The sequence below is a fragment of the Oncorhynchus mykiss genome, chromosome 6 (assembly GCF_013265735.2).
Source record: "Oncorhynchus mykiss isolate Arlee chromosome 6, USDA_OmykA_1.1, whole genome shotgun sequence".
NCBI classification, from domain to species: domain Eukaryota; kingdom Metazoa; phylum Chordata; class Actinopteri; order Salmoniformes; family Salmonidae; genus Oncorhynchus; species Oncorhynchus mykiss.
The window spans coordinates 50407547-50425955 of NC_048570.1; the positions used below are offsets into that span (position 1 = coordinate 50407547).

The 18409-nt window shown below is 43.0% G+C and overlaps 1 protein-coding gene across 4 annotated transcripts in view; it reads left to right on the forward strand.

The window, feature by feature from the left end:
• The window catches only part of adam9 (ADAM metallopeptidase domain 9), a 77948-nt gene extending 67512 nt beyond the window's left edge, over positions 1 to 10436 (forward strand). For 3 of the 4 annotated variants that reach the window (XM_036980388.1, XM_021606716.2, XM_021606718.2), the window contains 7 exons: positions 80 to 160; positions 256 to 361; positions 703 to 844; positions 2461 to 2539; positions 6354 to 6383; positions 7627 to 7694; positions 7782 to 10436. In XM_036980388.1, coding sequence (XP_036836283.1) covers positions 80 to 160; positions 256 to 361; positions 703 to 844; positions 2461 to 2539; positions 6354 to 6383; positions 7627 to 7694; positions 7782 to 7842 — 567 coding nt within the window. In that variant the 3' untranslated portion in view covers positions 7843 to 10436. The remainder of the gene's footprint in view (positions 1 to 79; positions 161 to 255; positions 362 to 702; positions 845 to 2460; positions 2540 to 6353; positions 6384 to 7626; positions 7695 to 7781) is intronic. The other variant, XM_021606717.2, reaches the window with a different exon arrangement.
• The last annotated feature ends 7973 nt before the right edge of the window (positions 10437 to 18409 follow it).

The window sequence follows — 18409 nt, forward strand, 5'->3', positions numbered from 1 at the left end:
GCGTACAGAATTAGGTACGCTGTTCTCCATTCTCGTAGGAGCGTTTAGCTAAGCGACTTCTCACGTTATCGCTCCACAGGTCTGTTTGAATTACGACTGTCAGAGCGCCGATGTGCTCAACTACGACTGTGATATCCAGAAGAAATGCCACAGTCACGGGGTAGGTCATTCACTACTACTAAATTAATTGATTCCCGGGGTGTGTCCTACAGGTGTCTGGGCTTTGTCTAATACGCTTGCCTTTTCCACTTTTAGGTGTGTAACAGCAACAGGAACTGCCACTGTGAGAACGGCTGGGCACCGCCCTACTGCGAAGCTAAAGGTTACGGCGGCAGCGTGGACAGCGGCCCTACGTGGAACGGTGAGTGACCAGCACAAAGGCCCTCTCAGAGCAGACTCCATGGGCGCATCTGAATCATAGTCCAAAGAAGAATCTTCTTCTCCTAATCTACCTGCTATGATCTGAAGACATCTGTGTGTTTTGGATACCAAATGGGTGTAAGAATTTACTCATTTAGTCTTACCTGTCCAGATTTTTTTTTACATTTCAAAGAGGACAATAAGACGCTACTTGAAGCCAGTTGAGATGCAAGACCTTGTCAGTCTATGTTATTTCCCAGGATACATTCAAGTTCAGTATTGTTAGACAGGTTGACTGGGACTGCTGGTCCCTACCCCTGACTTGGTTCCTACCCCCTACAGACAAGGACACCGCCACAAGGGATGGGCTGCTGGTTTTCTTCTTTCTGGTACTGCCTCTGATGGCACTGGGCCTCTTCGTCTTCTTCAGGAGGAATGAGCTGCAGAGGCGCTTCTGCAGGAGGAAAAGATCCCAGGGCTACGAGTGAGTCCACTTCATCAACTTCTCTTAGTCTGCGTCTGTTATGAGAATTATGTTCTCAATGTTCATAACCCAATTCAATTAAACTACTCGGTCTGCGACCCAGGATTTGTAAGATACTGGTTGAATGAAACAGACGGAGGCCCAGCTATGATAGCAAAAATGTTTATTCACGAGAGCGCCAGTTCGTTGTACAAAACCATTCATTTTATACTGGCTCCTTACGCACATACTTTCACACACAAACAGAAGGTATCCTACGCACATACTGTCTCCCTACCCAGCCGTCATAGATTATGGAGACCGTGAGAAGCACTCCCTATCCTCCCCCAAGATTGGGGAGGCCGTGAGAAGTACTCCCTGCCCTCTCCCAAATCTCTGTGGCCCCTAGCCAAGGGCGGCACAGAATTTTGCTCAGACAGTCTGTGTTTAAGATACAATAGAGACATATTGTACAATTGTTGTTTTACCCTAATTCTGACTAAAACTACACGCATCATTAATAATAATTTTATGATCCTAATCAATTTCATACAATTATATGGTTTCAGGGTGGAATATTCTAATCGTTCATTTAAACATATAAATTCCATTAACAGCGTCCCAAATGTTATTCTATTCTATACTCTGAATTTTTGCCATATACACCATATTTATTTCATGATTGCCCTTGACTTACTTTAAAGACGCAATATGTAGAATTTAGCTCTGACGATTACTGGTTTCAACAATTCTGAAGTTTCTGCCTGATTCCAGCTTACGTGACACAACAAGCAAGTGTAGAGAATCATTGTACCATCTAAACCACTGTGAAATATGTGTTCAATAACAAAGAATATATTTTTAGCTTTTGAAGTTGATGCTACAAAGAAACAAAAACGAAAGTTATGGGGAAGCAAGGCCAAGCATACAAATAGTACACATAGAACAGATCTACCGCTTGTCAGACTTGATGTCACTAACCACGTTTCCATCCACAATTTTTAAGCGAGTAAAGTCATGTCGTTTAAAAACATAATCACGACAGCTGTGATGGAAACAGGAAGTTTCGGTATAATTTTATTAATGCCGACAGATGATTTGTTCGTTCGACATGGTGGCACGGTGATGAGCTTAATGCCGCTTTCCTACAAATATTGAGGGTCTTCTACTGGTGACATGGTGATCGATGCTTGACTGCTGTTTGACAAATAAAAATATTCTCGCTCTTATCCGTAATAATCTTGTCATGTAGACTAGCCTACCCTCACAGCATACCCGCACTGTATCTGCAAGCTGTTGACTAGAGCGCAGGTGCCAAGACCAGAGTAGGCACATTTGCTATTTAACGCAATAGATTTTGTTACAAAACTATCAGTACAGTTGAAAACGCGATGGAAACGCATTGAACTTTAAATGTTTATTCTGTACAAGAATACAAGAACAGTGGAAACATACCACTGGTGGGAAAATGCTCATATTTTCTTGATGCAGATTCTAGAAAATTTGCATGAAAATCTGTTGCCAATCGGATGGAAACCTAGCTACTGAGAATGACAGATTTATATCTTGCATTTGTATCTGAAATTAACACAAAACTTGATAATAGGAAATACTTGTTTTTTACCTCCTGTGCACAGGGCCGACAGCAGACCTCAGGCCAACACTAGCCGAGGCCCTCCTCCGAGAGCCAACCCCAACACCATTGTCAAAGACAGAGTGAGTCTCAGTCACCAAACTTTCCCCATGAAAGTTTCATGGTGGCATGGATGTAATCTTTAAAACCACAAAATGTTTTAAAATAATTCTCTAACCCATAAATGACAGAGTTGAGTCTAGTAGATTCTCGCCCTCTATCTCATCATCTGTCTGTCTTTGACTGAGAAACATTAAACGGGCTATGCACCAGGTTGTCTGAAAAGCAGAGGTTGCAACCAAAATAATTTTCCAATCATTTTGTTCTGAACAGTACCATTTTTTTTTTGTTCCATTTTGAAACGGTTTAAACACCAAAAAAGTAAGTTCATCGTTCCTTTTTTAAATATTTTTTTGTTTGTTCACTTAGCTCGACATTAAATTATTTCACCAATGGATAGATCAGCTTGCTATGGAGCGGGAAAGCTATGTACATGCATTTAGCAGACAAGTGTTTTGCATAGGGTGCGACTGAAATTTTGCCGGCGAGGAGCGCTCTGTGTATGAAGCGCTGGGCATCTTGATGTTATGACATGCCAAGTCTGAATTACACCCACGGAATTATACCTACGGAGGGAGCGGCTTCTATGAAGGAACTTTGAATGTCTTTGAACTTCAGAGCGTTGGCTTAACTAATGTTGGACTAGAGCTAGCCCTTGATCATGCCTCTCAGTTCCATTAATGAATCGGAGGTGAAACATTTACTGCTCCTTCTGGACCAGGCCCAAATCCCCGTCATTCGCATGAAGAGGAGACGCTGATACACGGGCCGCAGATCTGGGTGCTTGGTGAGAATTTGTCCGCGAGTGGATAATCCGCCTTTATCTACTGTCCAACAGTGAACGTGCAATCACTGGAGAGTAAACTGCACGAGCTCCATTTGAGACTATCCTACGACCGGGACATTAATAACTGTAATATCTTATGTTTCAACAAGTCTTGACTGAGTGAAGACATGGATAATATACAGTTGGCTGGGTTTTCCATGCATCGCCAAGACAGAACAGCTACCTCTGGAAAGACTAGGGGTGGTCTGTGTCTATTTGTCAATAACAGCTGGTTCGCAATCTCTAATATTAAGGAAGTCTCATGATAAACTGTAGACCACACTATATACTAAGAGAGTTTATCTATTTTTCATAGCTGGCTATTTACCACCACAAACTGATGCAGGCACTAAGACCGTACTCAACGAGCTGTATAAGGCCATAAGCTAACAAGAGAATGCTCACCCAGAAGTGGTGCTCCTAGTGGCTGAGGACTTCAATGCAGGAAAACCTCAATCCGTTTCTAACAGCATGTCGCGTGCAACAAGAGGAGAAAATATGTACACGGAGATGCGCACAAAGCTCTCGCTCACCCTCCATTTGGCAAATCTTAACATAATTATATCCTCCTGATTCCTGCTTACAACAAAAACTCAAGCAGAAAGTACCAGTGACTCGGTCAATACGGAAGCGGTCAGATGATGCGGACACTAAACTACAGGACCGTTTTGGTAGAACGGACTGGAATGTATTCTGGGATTCATTGGGAGGCATTGAGGAGTATACCACATCAGTCACCGGCTTCATCAATAAGTGCATCGACGACGTCGTCCCCACAGTGACCGTACGTACATATCCCAACCAGAAGCCATGGATTACAGGCAACATCCGCACCAAGCTAAAGGCAAGAGCTGCCGCTTTCAAGGAGTGGGACACTAATCTGGACGCTGATAAGAAATCCCGCTATGCCCCCACGACGAACCATCAAACAGGCAAAGCGTAAATACAGGATGAAGATTGAATCCTACTATACCACCTCTGATGCTTGTCTTATGTGGCAGGGCTTGCAAACTATTACGGATTATAAAGGGAAACACAGCCGCGAGCTGCCCAGTGATGCGAGCCTACCAGACAAGCTAAGTGCCTTCTGTGCTCCGAGGCAAGCAACACTGAACCAAGCATGATATCCCCAGCAGTTCCGGATGACTGTGTGATCATACTCTCTGTAGCCAATGTAAGACCTTTAAACAGGTCAACATTGTTTGAAAGGCTGGTCATAGCTCACATCAACACCATCATCCCAGAAACCCTAGACCCACTAGAATTCGCATACCGCTCCAACCGGTCCACAGATGATGCATTCTCTATTGCACGCCACACTGCCCTTTCCTATCTGGACAAAAGGAACGCCTAAGTGAGAATGCTGTTTGTTGACTACAGCTCAGCGTTCAACACCATAGTGCCCTCAAATCTCATCACTAAGCTAAGGACCTTGAGACTAAACACCTCCCTCTGCAACTGGATCCTGTACTTCCTGCCAGGCTGCCCCCAGGTGGTAAGGGAAGGCAACAACACATCTGCTACGCTGATCCTCAACATGGGGCCCCTCGGGTGCATGCTTAGTCTCTTCCTGTACTCCCTGTTCACCCACGACTGCATGGCCACGCACAACTCCAAAACCAAGTTTGCCAACAACAACAGTGGTAGGCCTGATCACCGATCAGCCTACAGAGAGGAGGTCAGAGACCTGGCAGTGTGGTGCCAGGACAACAACCTCTCCCTCAATGTGAGCAAGACTAAGCTGTTTGTGAACTACAGGAAAAGGAGGGCCGAGCATGCCCCATTTATATCGACGGGGCTGTAGTGGAACGGGTCAAGAGCTTCAAGTTCCTTAGTGTCCACATCACTAACAAACTATCATGGTCCAAACACACCAAGACAGTTGTGAGACTGAAAAGATCCTCATTGGTGGCATCACCGCTTGGTATGGAAACTGCTCGGCATCCGACCGCAAGGAGCTACAGAGGGTAGTACGCATGGCCCAGTACATCACTGGGGCCAAGCTTCCTGCCATCCAGGACCTATATTTCAGGCGATCTGAGGAAGGCCTTAAAAGTTGTCAGACTCCAGCCACCCAAGTCAGACTGTTCTCTGCTACCTCATGGCAAGCAGTAGCGGAGCGCCAAGTCTAGGTCCAAAAGGCTCAACGGCTTCTACCACCAAGCCATACGACTACTAAACAGTTAATCAAATGGCTACCCAGACTATTTGCATACACCCCCCCCCTTTACGCTGATGCTACTCGCTGTTTAGTATCTATGCATAGTCCCTTTACCCCTACCTATATATACATGTTACCTTACTTTTAAGAAAACTCTACATTGTTGGTTAAGGGCTTGTAAGTAAGCATTTCACGGTAAGGTCTACCTACACCTGTTATATTCGCCGCATGTGACATATTTGATGTGATTACATTACACCATAATGCCGCCTAGAGTTTTCGAAGACACTGGAATAAGTTTCTTAATGACAGTGAGGGCTTTGCATAGGCACTTTGTTGCAGAACGTGATTACCTGATTCCCATTCTTTTAAAATAACAGTTCTGTTCTGTAACAGAATAGATCGCTTTCGTCCTCGGTTCTGGTTCTGTTACTTGAAAAAAAATCAATCACCCTTTTTCGATTCTGTTTCCTGAACCGATTCCTACCCCAGCTGAAAGCGACCTCTTTTACCATGTACAGAGTCCATTGTTGCAACATTATGTTAAGTTGAGGCATGTTTACTGTAACCACTTTATGTTTTTAGTCACTTGAGTGTGTGACCAGGTCTTGGTGATTTTTAACTGTCTTGAAAGTCATAGACCTAATCTGAGTCCCAAATAGTACCCTAATTCCTATTCCATAGTGCACTACTTTTGATCAGGGTCCCTACACACACAACTTTTGGTTGAGTCCTATGGGCCCTGGTCAAATTGTATGCATTAAATTGGGTGCCATTCGTGACGCAGACCTGTATTGATGGATTCTTTGTTTGGTAATGACGAGGCTCCTTCTTCTTTCCCCATGTAAAGCACCAAGCTCAGTTATTACCACCAGAGGAGGTAAAATACACACATTTGCTCTTAAGAGGGTCTGTGGGGCATTGCTTCTGTATTCCCTTTTATTCTTATTTTCTACCAATCATTGGGGCTCTGCTGAATAAGACACAACACAAATATTTGAACACCACTTGAATATTCTGGGCTTTCTGTGTTATTCTGGGCTTTTCTTCTATAGAAAAGTTTAAAATGATGAATGTGCTTATGTAACTATACATGCTAAATGTTTTGGCATCTACTGTACCCAACTTAAATAGAGGATTCTCTCTCAGCCCACTGGAGTGGCAGAAACACAGCAGTAATGCAACGTGGCTCAGTATAGCCTTTTCAACTGAGGAGTTTTGAATTGCCGCTGTTCTGCTGTTAGGGCGCATGCTGTCCTATTCTATCCTAACCATAGTCATTTACTCCCATACTAATCAATGTTGTAACCAGACCTGGGTCACGTACAAATGTAAAATACTTTCAGTTATCATGTTTGGGGTGATCTAGCAGTTAGTGCCGCTGCCACCAACACCCGTTTGCACATGTGCATGGGTTCGAATCTGGCACAATGTCTTTGTGACACACACTACATCTATCTTTCCCACTATCTCTCCTCTGTATAATAAAATATAGAACATCTTTCAAATAATTTAAAGTGCTTGAGCTGCACATTATTTAGTTTGCCTGGTACAATTATACCAATGGAATAGTCCCAAAAGTGTACAGTCAAAGCCAAAACAAGCGCACCTCATTTGGAAGTATTTGACTTTTATATTTGACCCAGGTTTGGTGGTAAGATCACAGCAAGTTGCTTTGTGTTTATTGGTTTTCTGTTCCGTCACCTTTTGTCTCTCTACCACCTCTTCTGTCTATGCTGGAAAATAGCTGCACATTTTCAGGGCAAATTCAAAGCAGGATATAGACATTTATTCACTTCAATTGCAGACTTTCTGTTCATCTTGATGGAATAGAGTTTTTTGTTCACATAAGAGTCAAATATGTTAGTAAACTTGAAATAGACAAATAATAGGTGTTTTGAGGGTATGTTGCATTTATTGAATGTTAGTTTGGGGAATCCTACTATTTAGTGAGTTTACTCATGTATTCATCCCCGCATTACAATCTTTCCTCAGTTATGATTCCTAACCCTCACACCCACCCACAGCTGCCATTACCTGCACCCGATACATAGGCTCACAATTGTTATGCTGAAGTTGTTTTGGTGTTACCTTCCACTGAGAGTGATATTTGTTCATTGCAGGTTGTGCAGACGAGCAGGACCGTCTCTGTGCCGTCTTATGCTGTCAGACCACCTCCTCCCTACTCAAAGTAAAGATTGTACTTACTAGGCCTACCTTTTTATATGATGTAAGTGTCAGCCCTCAATTGACAAATGTTTGTTTATTTTTCTCTTAGACCAACACCTGCTACAACACAACTTGTGCCTCAAAGACCTGCGCCCCCACCCCCAGTCTAGCCCATGGAAACGCGGTCAGCCAAAATCTACACAGGAAATGCAGTCACTTGACATAAGAGGCACACCTGCAATACAGAGTTGTAAAACGAACCGGACCAGTTTCTGATCCACTCCAAGGTGTCTTTTTTGTTGTTGTTGCAAGAAGCAGAGATGATGTTTGGCTACATAAGACCGCTGCTACCAATTGCATACACTTCACTTCACCTTGAGCAACTGTCATAGGAATGTCAAGATGATGACACACAAGCCCTTGATGATCATAGTGGGGAGTTTGTGTTGGTTAAGTAAAACATTTTAATTAACATTTTAGACAAACCTGATGGTGCTGGTGGGAAGGTAATCCATGCGCCGGCTTAACTGATACTGCAGAAATGTACCTGGTTTGGATCATACTGCCTGCAGTTTACCCTCTCTTTGGTCCTACTGTATGATGATTTGTGTTCTTTATTCCCTGAAGACAGTTGACGACTCAGATGCTTTTATCAGATTCAGGCCACATGAGTTTAACATAACTTTTTTTTTTAATTTTCACTTGGTTAATGGTAATATGCAGCCTTTCATCACTTGATAACCCTCAGATATTTAAAGTTTTGCAGTATTACATCTTGTTTGAATTAGTTGTCTTATAAGTGTGTCCCATACAGTACAATAATGTTGCTCTTACAACCTTAATCTTATGTTGCTGTTAATTTAGCTTAAAAACCATGCTGGATATCAATCTTCATTTTTCACCTTTTGGAAATTAAGACAATATCGTGGACATATTGGATGATGAGCGAGATTATACCTGGACCTTTTGACTGATAAATGGTTTCTGCATTTGCTGACCCAATACAGATATTCATAGCCTGTCCCTTTGTTACCGTTCTTCTATTCAATACATTTTATAGGATACTTATATTTTCCAATTTAGCCATTACCCCCCAATGGATTGCCCAAATTTAGACCTTTATTAATAATTTGATTAATAAACCGGGTCTAAGGGCATTCCGTTGCGACAGCTTGTGAGATAATCCATGGTCCAATGAACGTACATGCTAGTAGCATGCGTGACGGCGTCCGAAATGACATCCATAATCGGTAGACGGGTATGATTCATAGGTTGCCGTTTGCATCGCCGAGCAGTGAAGAAACTATCAAATCGCATTTTTAGATGCTAACCCCCCTCCCCAAATCAAAATCTAATATGGATGCCAGTGTTTTGTTGTCGCTTTGTGCGTGCAAATTTCCTCAATTTCCCGCAGGGTGCCTATATTCCATGGCTGATTAGCTTGACAGACAGGTGTGAAACACAGCAAAATGAGAACACAATATAGAATCCAGAATTGGTTTTGATTTGAGGAGGTGGGAGGTAGCATCTAAAAGCTGAATTTAATAGTTTATTCACTTTTCTACGATGCAAACAGTGACCAATCACTAGGCAAGTCAGTTAAGAACAAATTCTTATTTACAATGACGGTCTACCCTGGACAAACCCTAACCCGGACAATGCTGGGCCAATTGTGCGCTGCCCTATGGGACTCCCAATCACGGCCGATTTGCGATACAGCCTGGAATCGAACCAGGGTCTGTAGTGACACCTCTCATACTGAGATGCAGTGGCTTAGACCACTGCACCACTCGGGAGCCCCAAAATGTACTTAGACCACTGCGCCACTCGGGAGCCCCAAAATGTACTTAGACCACTGCGCCACTCGGGCGCCCCAAAATGTACTTGGACCGCTGCGCCACTTGGGAGCCCCAACAGGTACCGTCATTAGTGCATGACTTATCTCGCAAGCTGTCGCTATGGAATTCCTTTAGACCCAAGCTACACACATTTTTTGACTTATGAATTAATGATATATACCCATTGTTCGCTTAATTGTTTCAGCTGCTGATTGCCACTTTAATGTGTGTCCATTTTATTTGACTGGTTTTGTTGTATCCCTGATTTGTTTGAAAAAAATATGACATAAAATAAGTCAATATTTAAGGGCTATGTAACATTTCATGTGATCATGCCATGTATGCATTTTGAGAAACTATATCGAGGTCAATGGCCTATGCATTGAAAACTGGTGAACATTCTGAAATGTGTTTACTGTATATTCGGACATGATGATTTTCCAATGACGGGAAGGAGGCAGGTCAAGTGGCTTTAGAAGCATCCTGTCTCAGACATTTGAAAGACACTGCCTGCATAAACGTTACTGAGGCATCCTATAGCAATATGGCAATCCTCCCACCTCTTTAATGGTGCATACAACAGCCAACTTCCTTTGCCACAATAAAGACTGACTTCTTCAAGAACAAATGTCATCATGTGTCATGTGTAGGCTACATGCGGAAGTAGACATTTGAGGATCATGTACGTCTGTGGTTGACATTTCATGTTTTATGTTTGCAGAATGTGAAAATGGTTTGATTGGCCTGATAGAACTGCATTTCCTACATCTTCCAGGTTCTCTATATGATTATGATGATGTGATAACTGGCAATAGTGAAAATGTCTGACACTTTGTGATTCAAAGAAAGTCATGACTGCCTTGATTGGACTAATTGGTGGTGGTGATTTGTAAATGCATATGAAATAAAAAATCCACATACTCACATAAATGCAGCCATCATTTAAATGTATAACGTGTTTTAAGCTTTGTACTAAAAGCATGTCTATGATATTAATGACTGAGAAGGCCCTTGTGCCTTCTCACACTGCTGAATGTGTGTGGTTATTCCATGATAACATCAAACAAGATTTCCCCATATACTGTGCCTTCAGAAAGTATTCATGCCCCTTATTCCAGATGTTGTTACAGCCTGAATTCAAAATGTATTACATGTTTTTCTCACCCATCTACACAATACCCCATAATGACCAAGTGAAAACAGGTTTTTGATATTTTAGCAAATGTATGTATATATAAAAAACAGATATTTACGTAAGTATTCAGAACCTTTGCTATGAGTCTCGAAATTGAGCTCAGGTGCATCCTGTTTCCATTGAACATCCTAAATGTTTCTACAACTTGATTAGAGTCCATCTGTGTCAAATGCAATTGATTGGACATGATTTGGAAAGGCGCACACCTGTCTATATAAGGTCCCACAGTTGTCAGTGCAAAAACCAAGCAATGAGGACGATGAAATTGTCCGTAGAGCTTCGAGACAGGATTGTGTCGAGACACAGATCTGGGGAAGAGGACCAAAAAATGTCTGCAGCATTGAAGGCCCCCAAGAGCACAGTGGCCTCCATCATTCTTCAATGGAAGAAGTTTGGAACCACCAACACTCTTCCTTACGCTGGCCGCCCGGCCAAACTGAACAATCGGGGGAGAAGGGCCTTGGTCAGGGAGGTGACCAAGAACCCAAATGGTCACTTTGAAAGAGCTCCAGAGTTCCTCTGTGGAGATGGGAGAACCTTCCGTAAGGACAAAAAGTCTCCAGGCTATAATCGCTGCCAAAGGTGTTCAAAGTACAAAGGAAAGGGTCTGAATACTTTTGTAAATGGTTTATCAGATGTTTTTATAAACATTTGAAAAAATGTATTTTTTGCTTTGTCATTACGGGGGTATTTTGTGTGGATTTATGAGGGGAGGGAAAAACGATAAATTTTAGAACAAGGTTGTAGCGTAACAAAATGTGGAAAAAGTGAAGCGGTCTAAATACATAAGTATGTGGACACCCCTAATAATTACTGGATTTGGCTAGTTCAGCCGTTGCTGACCGGTGTATAAAATCGAGCACACAGCCATGCAATCTCCATAGACAAACATTGCGAGAAGAATGGCCTTACTGAAGAGCTCAATGACTTTCAACCTGGCACCGTCATAGGATGCCACCTTTCCAACAAGTCAGTTCGTCAAATTTCTGCCCTGCTAGAGCAGCCCTGGTTAACTATAACTGCTGTTATTGTGAAGTGGAAACGTCTAGGAGTAACAACAGCTCAGCAGCGAAGTGGTACTGTAGGCCACACAAGCTCACTGAACAGGACCGCCGGGTGCTGTAGCGCGTAAAAATCGCCTGTCCTCGGTTGCAACACTCGCTTCTGAGTTGCAAACTGCCTCTGGAAGCAACATCGGCACAATAACTGTTTGTCGGGAGCTTCAAGAAATGGGTTTCCATGGCATGCAAGCCTAAGATCACCATGCGCAATGCCAAGCATCAGTTGGAGTGGTGTTGAGCTTGCCGCCATTGGACTCTGGAGCAGTGGAAACGCATTCTTTGAATGATGAATCACACTTCACCATCTGGTAGACTGACAGACGAATCAGGGTTTGGGCAGATGCCGGGAGAACTCTGCTCCAATGCGTAGTGCCAACTTGTAAAGTTTGGTGGATGAGAAATGATGGTCCATCCGGGTGCAGTTTTTCATGGTTCGGGCTAGGCCTCTTAGTTCCAGTGAAGGGAAATCTTAGCGCCTCAGCATACAATGGCATTCTAGACGATTCTGTGCATCCAACTTTGTGGCAACAGTTTGGGGAAGGGCCTTTCCTGTTTCAGCATGACAATGCCTCTGTGCACAAAGCGAAGTCCATACATAAATGGTTTGTTGAGATCGATGTGGAAGAACTTGTCTGGCCTGCACAGAGCCCTGACCTCAACCCCATCGAAGGCCTTTGGAATGAATTGGAATGCCAACTGCGAGCCAGGCCTAATCGCCCAACATCAGTGCCCGACCCCACTAATGTTCTTTTGGCTGAATGGAAGCAAGTCCCTGCAGAAATGTTCCAACTAGTGGAAAGCCTTCCCAGGAGAGTGGAGGCTGTTATAGCACAAAGGGGGGACCAACTCCATATTAATGCCATTAATTGTGGAATGTAGTGTAATTATTGACACCCCTGAGTCAATACTTTGTAGAAGCACCTTTGGCAGTGATTACAGCTGCCTTCCTGGATAAGTCTCTAAGAGCTTTCCACACCTGGATTGTGAAACATTTTACCATTATTCTTTTCAAAATTATTCAAGCTCTGTCAAATGTGTTGTTGATCATTGCTATACAATCATTTTCAGGTCTTGCCATAGATATTCAAGGAGATTAAAGTCAAAACTGTAACTTGGCCACTCTGGGATATTCACTGTCTTTTTGGTAAGCAACTTCAGTGTAGATTTGGCCATGTGTTTTAGGTTATTGTCCTGCTGAAAGGTTCATTTATCTCCTAGTGTCTGGTGGAAAGCAAACTGAACCAGGTTTTCCTCTAGGATTTTGCCTGTGTTTAGTTCCATTCCGTTTCTTTTTTATCCTGAAAAACTCCCAGATCCTTAAAGATTACAACCATACCCATAACATGATGCAGCCACCACTATGCTTGAAAATATAGAGTGGTAGTCGGTAATGTTTTGGATTTGCCCCAAACATCACACTTTGTATTCAGGAAAATATTACTTCAGTACCTTGTTACAAACAAGATGCATGTTTTGGAATATTTATACTCTGTATAGGTTTCCTTTCCACTCTGTCAATTAGGTGAATATTGTGGAGTTACTACAATGTTGTTGATCCGTCCTCAGTTTTCTATCAAAGCCATTAAACTCTGTAACTTTTTAAGTCACCATTGGCCTCATGGTGAAATCCCAGAGCGGTTTCCTTCCTGTCCGGCAACTGAGTTAGGAAGGATGCCTGTATCTTTGTAATGACTGAGTGTATTGATACACCATACAAAGTGTAATTAATAACTTCACCATGCGCAAAGGGATATTCAATGGATGCTTCTTTTTTTTACCCATCTACCAATGGGTGCCCTTCTTTGTGAACCATTGGAAAACCTCCATGGTCTTAAATCTGTGCTTGAAATTCAATGCTTGACTGAGGGACCTTACTGATAGTTGTATGTGTGGGGTACAGAGATGGGGTAGTCATTTAAAAATCATGTTAATTAAACACTATTATTGCACACAGTGAGTCCATGCAACGCATTGTGTGACTTCTTAAGCACATTTTACTGAAATGATTTAGGCTTGCCATAAAAAAAGGGGTTGAATACTTATTGACTCAAGACATTTCAGCTTTTCATTTTTTATTAATTTGTAAAAATTTCTAAAAATGTATTTCCCCTTTGACATTGTGGGGTATTATGTGTAGATAAGTGACACAAATCTACATTTAATCCATTTAAAATTTAGGCTGTAACGCAACAAAATGCTGGACAAGTCAAGGGGTGTGAACACTTTCTGAAGGCACTGTAGGCTGGGTTTGCAGTTTTGCAACTATTTCATTTTTTTTAAGTCACCGTTTGCCTCATCGTGAAATCCCTGAGCCATTTCCTTCCTCTCCGGCAGCGGAGTTAGGAAAAGGACGCCTGTATCTTTGTAGTAACTGGGTATATTGATACACCATCCAAAGTGTCATTAATAATTGCTCAACGGGATATTAAATGTCCCCCCCAATGGGTGCCCTTCTTTGCGAGGCATTTGAAAACCTCCCTGGTCTTTGTTTAATCTATTTTTCAAATAAGGTACAATTATCTGTATGTGTGGGGTACAGAGATGAGGTAGTCATTCAACACTCATGTTAAACATTATTATTGCACACAGAGTGAATCCATGCAACTTATTATGTGACTTGTTAAGCTTTTTTTTCTCCTGAAGCTTACCATAAAAGGGGCGAATACTTTCAACATAGTGAAATTCCACTTTGACATTATGGGGTATTGTGTGTATGCTGTTGACAAAACATCTCAATTGAATCCATTTTAAATTTAGGCTGTACCACAGCAAAAATATGGAAAAGTCAAGGGGGTGAATACTTTCTGAAGGCACTGTAATATAGCTGTGTGCCATGATAGTTTTCTCATATGACTCTTACGCTCTGCTTTTCACAAAGTAGTTCCACAGTATCTGTAGTCTTCTGGACCATAGACCTGGGGTTCTCAACCTTTTCTCTTCCGAGTCTCTGGGGTGAATCACTAATTCAAATGATTAGAAATCGCCTTTAAAAATAGGGTACAACAAAACTGTGTAGTGTACATAATCGGAGTTAGGAGGCAAACAAACTACTCCTCTCACACTGCATTGAGATCTTTGTTGTCCAGTCACAGTGCAGATGCAAGTCACGTGATCTGATGGCGAGCACATTATGCAGTGCAATAGCTGCTGTATCCGATCACGGGTTAGATGCAAGTGACGGCAGGTGCCAAGATGGCTGCTTGAACAGACGCTTTTTTTACCGAGCTCCGTACCAAACTTCAGAAAGATTGTGAAAAAAAAAAAAAAAGTTTAGTCATTATTATTTTTTATTTGTTCAATATATAAGACCTTTCCTGTGACTGGAATGATAATTGGATAATTTATTTCAGCATGCCCAAGCAAAGTCGTGACAAAAAAAGAAAGGAAGAAGTTAGCCGTTCTATTGCTAATCAACAAGAGAGAAACGTGCTTATAGACAACAGCCAAAACTGCGCTTCGCCTATGGATAATAGCATGCTTTCGAATGCTGAAGATGACGAATTCTCCTCTTCACCGGTTACTCCGTGCAAACCTCCACCCTCCAAAAAACCCAACATGAACTCTGACATCGTGGCTACCCTCTCCTTACTCATCAACTCCAGGTGTGACGCCATTGAGAAAATGGTAAGCGCGAACACCATGGTTACACCATGGTTATCGAAGGCTTGAAAAAGACTGGAGTTTGCATGTGGTGAAATTAATGATGTGAAAACGAGAGTGGCATTTTAAAAAATGTGGAAAGTGTGGAAAATAATAACAATGTCTACCATAGACGTCTCACTGATCTGGAACAATATAAAAGAAAATGGAACCTGAGACTCTACGGCTTGCCAGAGGTGGAGAATGAAGATGTGCGAGGAGAGGCTATCCGTATCTGCCAAGAAGTTTTGCCTGCAGAGAAGAACAAAGTTGGTGATACCATCGACGTTGTACATCGCCTCGGCAAGAAGCAACAGCAAAACGATTCAAGACCCAGGGGTATCATCATCCTATTCACTACCAGATTCTACAGGGATGCTGTCTGGAAAGCTGCTAGGAAGAACGCCTTCCTTCAGAGCCATGGTATGCGTTTCGCCGAGCATCTCAACCCGGAAGACATAGAAAGAGGGAACAAGTTGTGGCCAACGATCAAGATAGCACGAAGTGAGGGGAAGGCTGCTTACTTCGTCGGAGGACGAGGTTTCATCAACGGTTCAGAAATCCATATTCCTCCCTAAAATATCACCAGAAGGAACAGGTTGATGGTTTCAGCCATGGTATTCTCATTTTCCTTATGTGGTTTACCTAACAAGCATCAGGTGACTATTTTACAGGAATACTCAGGAATTTAAATTCATTAGTTTGTTCTTGTATGACCAGAATACCTATTTTGTTTACAAAATTACGAAGAAGATTGAAAGCTGAATTTATGTTTTATGTATACAGTAACCAAGATACTGTTTTAAATGGTATACAGGTCTGCTCTGACTTTACACGGTTATTGTTCTATTTATTTATTAATACTTATTTCCAAAAAAGGTCTTAAGAAAGTTTATATGTAAAACATTTTGTTATTCAATTATTTGATGACCAGTTTTCATATGTACTTAAAATAGTAGGTACCCTTTTATTTAAATTATTATTTGTTGTTTTATTTCTCAGAATAGTTCCTGATTATACTAAAGAGGGTTTTTAGTCTCTGATACTACAAGAACCCATGGTTTGGTCTTGAACATAATTTCCAGTTGAGTTGAATTTCAAAGGTTATGGAATAAGCTATTTTCACTTTAAATTGACTTAAATGGTGCAGATCTCGGTTCCTTATCGTTTACGTTCACTGCTCCTACGTCTTTGTGTCATGTACTGTCATGTTGTGTCTTGTTTCTGTCCTTTCCCTTCACCCTGTCTCCCTCTGCTGGTCGTTGTTAGGTTACCTTTTCTCCCCCTCTTTTCCCCAGCTGTGCCTTGTCTCCTCCTAACTACCTCGTCACCCCTTTTCCCACCTGTTCCCTTTTTCCCTCTGATTAGGTCTCTATATCTCTCTCTGTTCCTGCTCCTGTCCTTGTCGGATTCTTGTTTGTGTTGTTCATGCCGGAACCAGACTATCGTCATGTTTGCTGCAACCTTGTCCTGTCCTGTCGGAACCTGCCGGTCCATCTGAGCCTACGTTTTGTTTTGTTATAAAAGAAGCTCTGTTTACGTTAATTCGCTTTTGGGTCCTCATTCACGCACCGTAACAGAAGAATCCGACCAAGAATGGACCCAGCGACTTCGGATCCTCTCCACTCAGCCGTCGAGATCCAGGGAGCGATGCTAGGCAGACACAAGCAGGAATTGTCTGCTGCTCGGCATGCCGTTGAGACCCTGGCCACCCAAGTCTCCAACCTCACAGAACAGGTTCACCATCTCCGCCTCGATCCACCGGCCACTTCCAGGGCTTTCGAATCTCCGGAGCCCAGAATCAATAACCCGCCGTGTTACTCTGGGGAGCCCACTGAATGCCGCTCGTTCCTCACCCAGTGTGATATTGTGTTTTCTCTCCAGCCCAACACTTACTCCAGGAGCACTGCTCGTGTCGCCTACGTCATATCTCTCCTTACTGGACGGGCTCGTGAGTGGGGCACGGCAATCTGGGAGGCAAGGGCTGAGTGTACTAACCAGTATCAGGACTTTAAGGAGGAGATGATACGGGTTTTTGATCGATCTGTTTTTGGGGAGGAGGCTTCCAGGGCCCTGTCTTCCCTATGTCAGGGTAATCGATCCATAACAGACTACTCTATTGAGTTTCGCACTCTTGCTGCCTCCAGTGGCTGGAACGAGCCGGCTTTGCTCGCTCGTTTTCTGGAGGGTCTCCGCGCAGAGGTAAAGGATGAGATTCTCTCCCGGGAGGTTCCTTCCAGCGTGGATTCCTTGATTGAACTCGCTATTCGCATTGAGCGACGGGTTGATCTTCGTCACCGAGCTCGTGGAAAGGAGCTCGCGTTCTCCGTTGCCCCCCTCTCCGCATCACTACCATCTTCCTCTGCCGGCTCGGGTGCTGAGCCTATGCAGCTGGGAGGTATCCGCATCTCGACTAAGGAGAGGGAACGGAGAATCACCAACCGCCTCTGTCTCTATTGCGGTTCTGCTGGTCATTTTGTCACTTCATGTCCAGTAAAAGCCAGAGCTCATCAGTAAGCGGAGGGCTACTGGTGAGCGCTACTACTCCTGTCTCTCCTTCAAGATCCTGCACTACCTTGTCGGTCCATCTACGCTGGACCGGTTCGTCAGCTTCCTGCAGTGCCTTAATAGACTCTGGGGCGGAGGGCTGTTTTATGGACGAGACCTGGGCTCGGGAACATGACATTCCTCTCAGACAGTTAAGGGAGTCCACGGCCTTGTTCGCCCTGGATGGTAGTCCTCTCCCTAGGATTCAGCGTGAGACGCTACCTTTAACCCTCACTGTTTCTGGTAATCATAGCGAAACCATTTCTTTTTTAATTTTTCGTTCACCTTTTACACCTGTTGTTTTGGGCCATCCCTGGCTAGTTTGTCATAATCCTTCCATTAATTGGTCTAGTAATTCTATCCTCTCCTGGAACGTCTCTTGTCATGTGAAATGTTTAATGTCTGCTATCCCTCCTGTTTCCTCTGTCTCTTCTTCACAGGAGGAGCCTGGTGATTT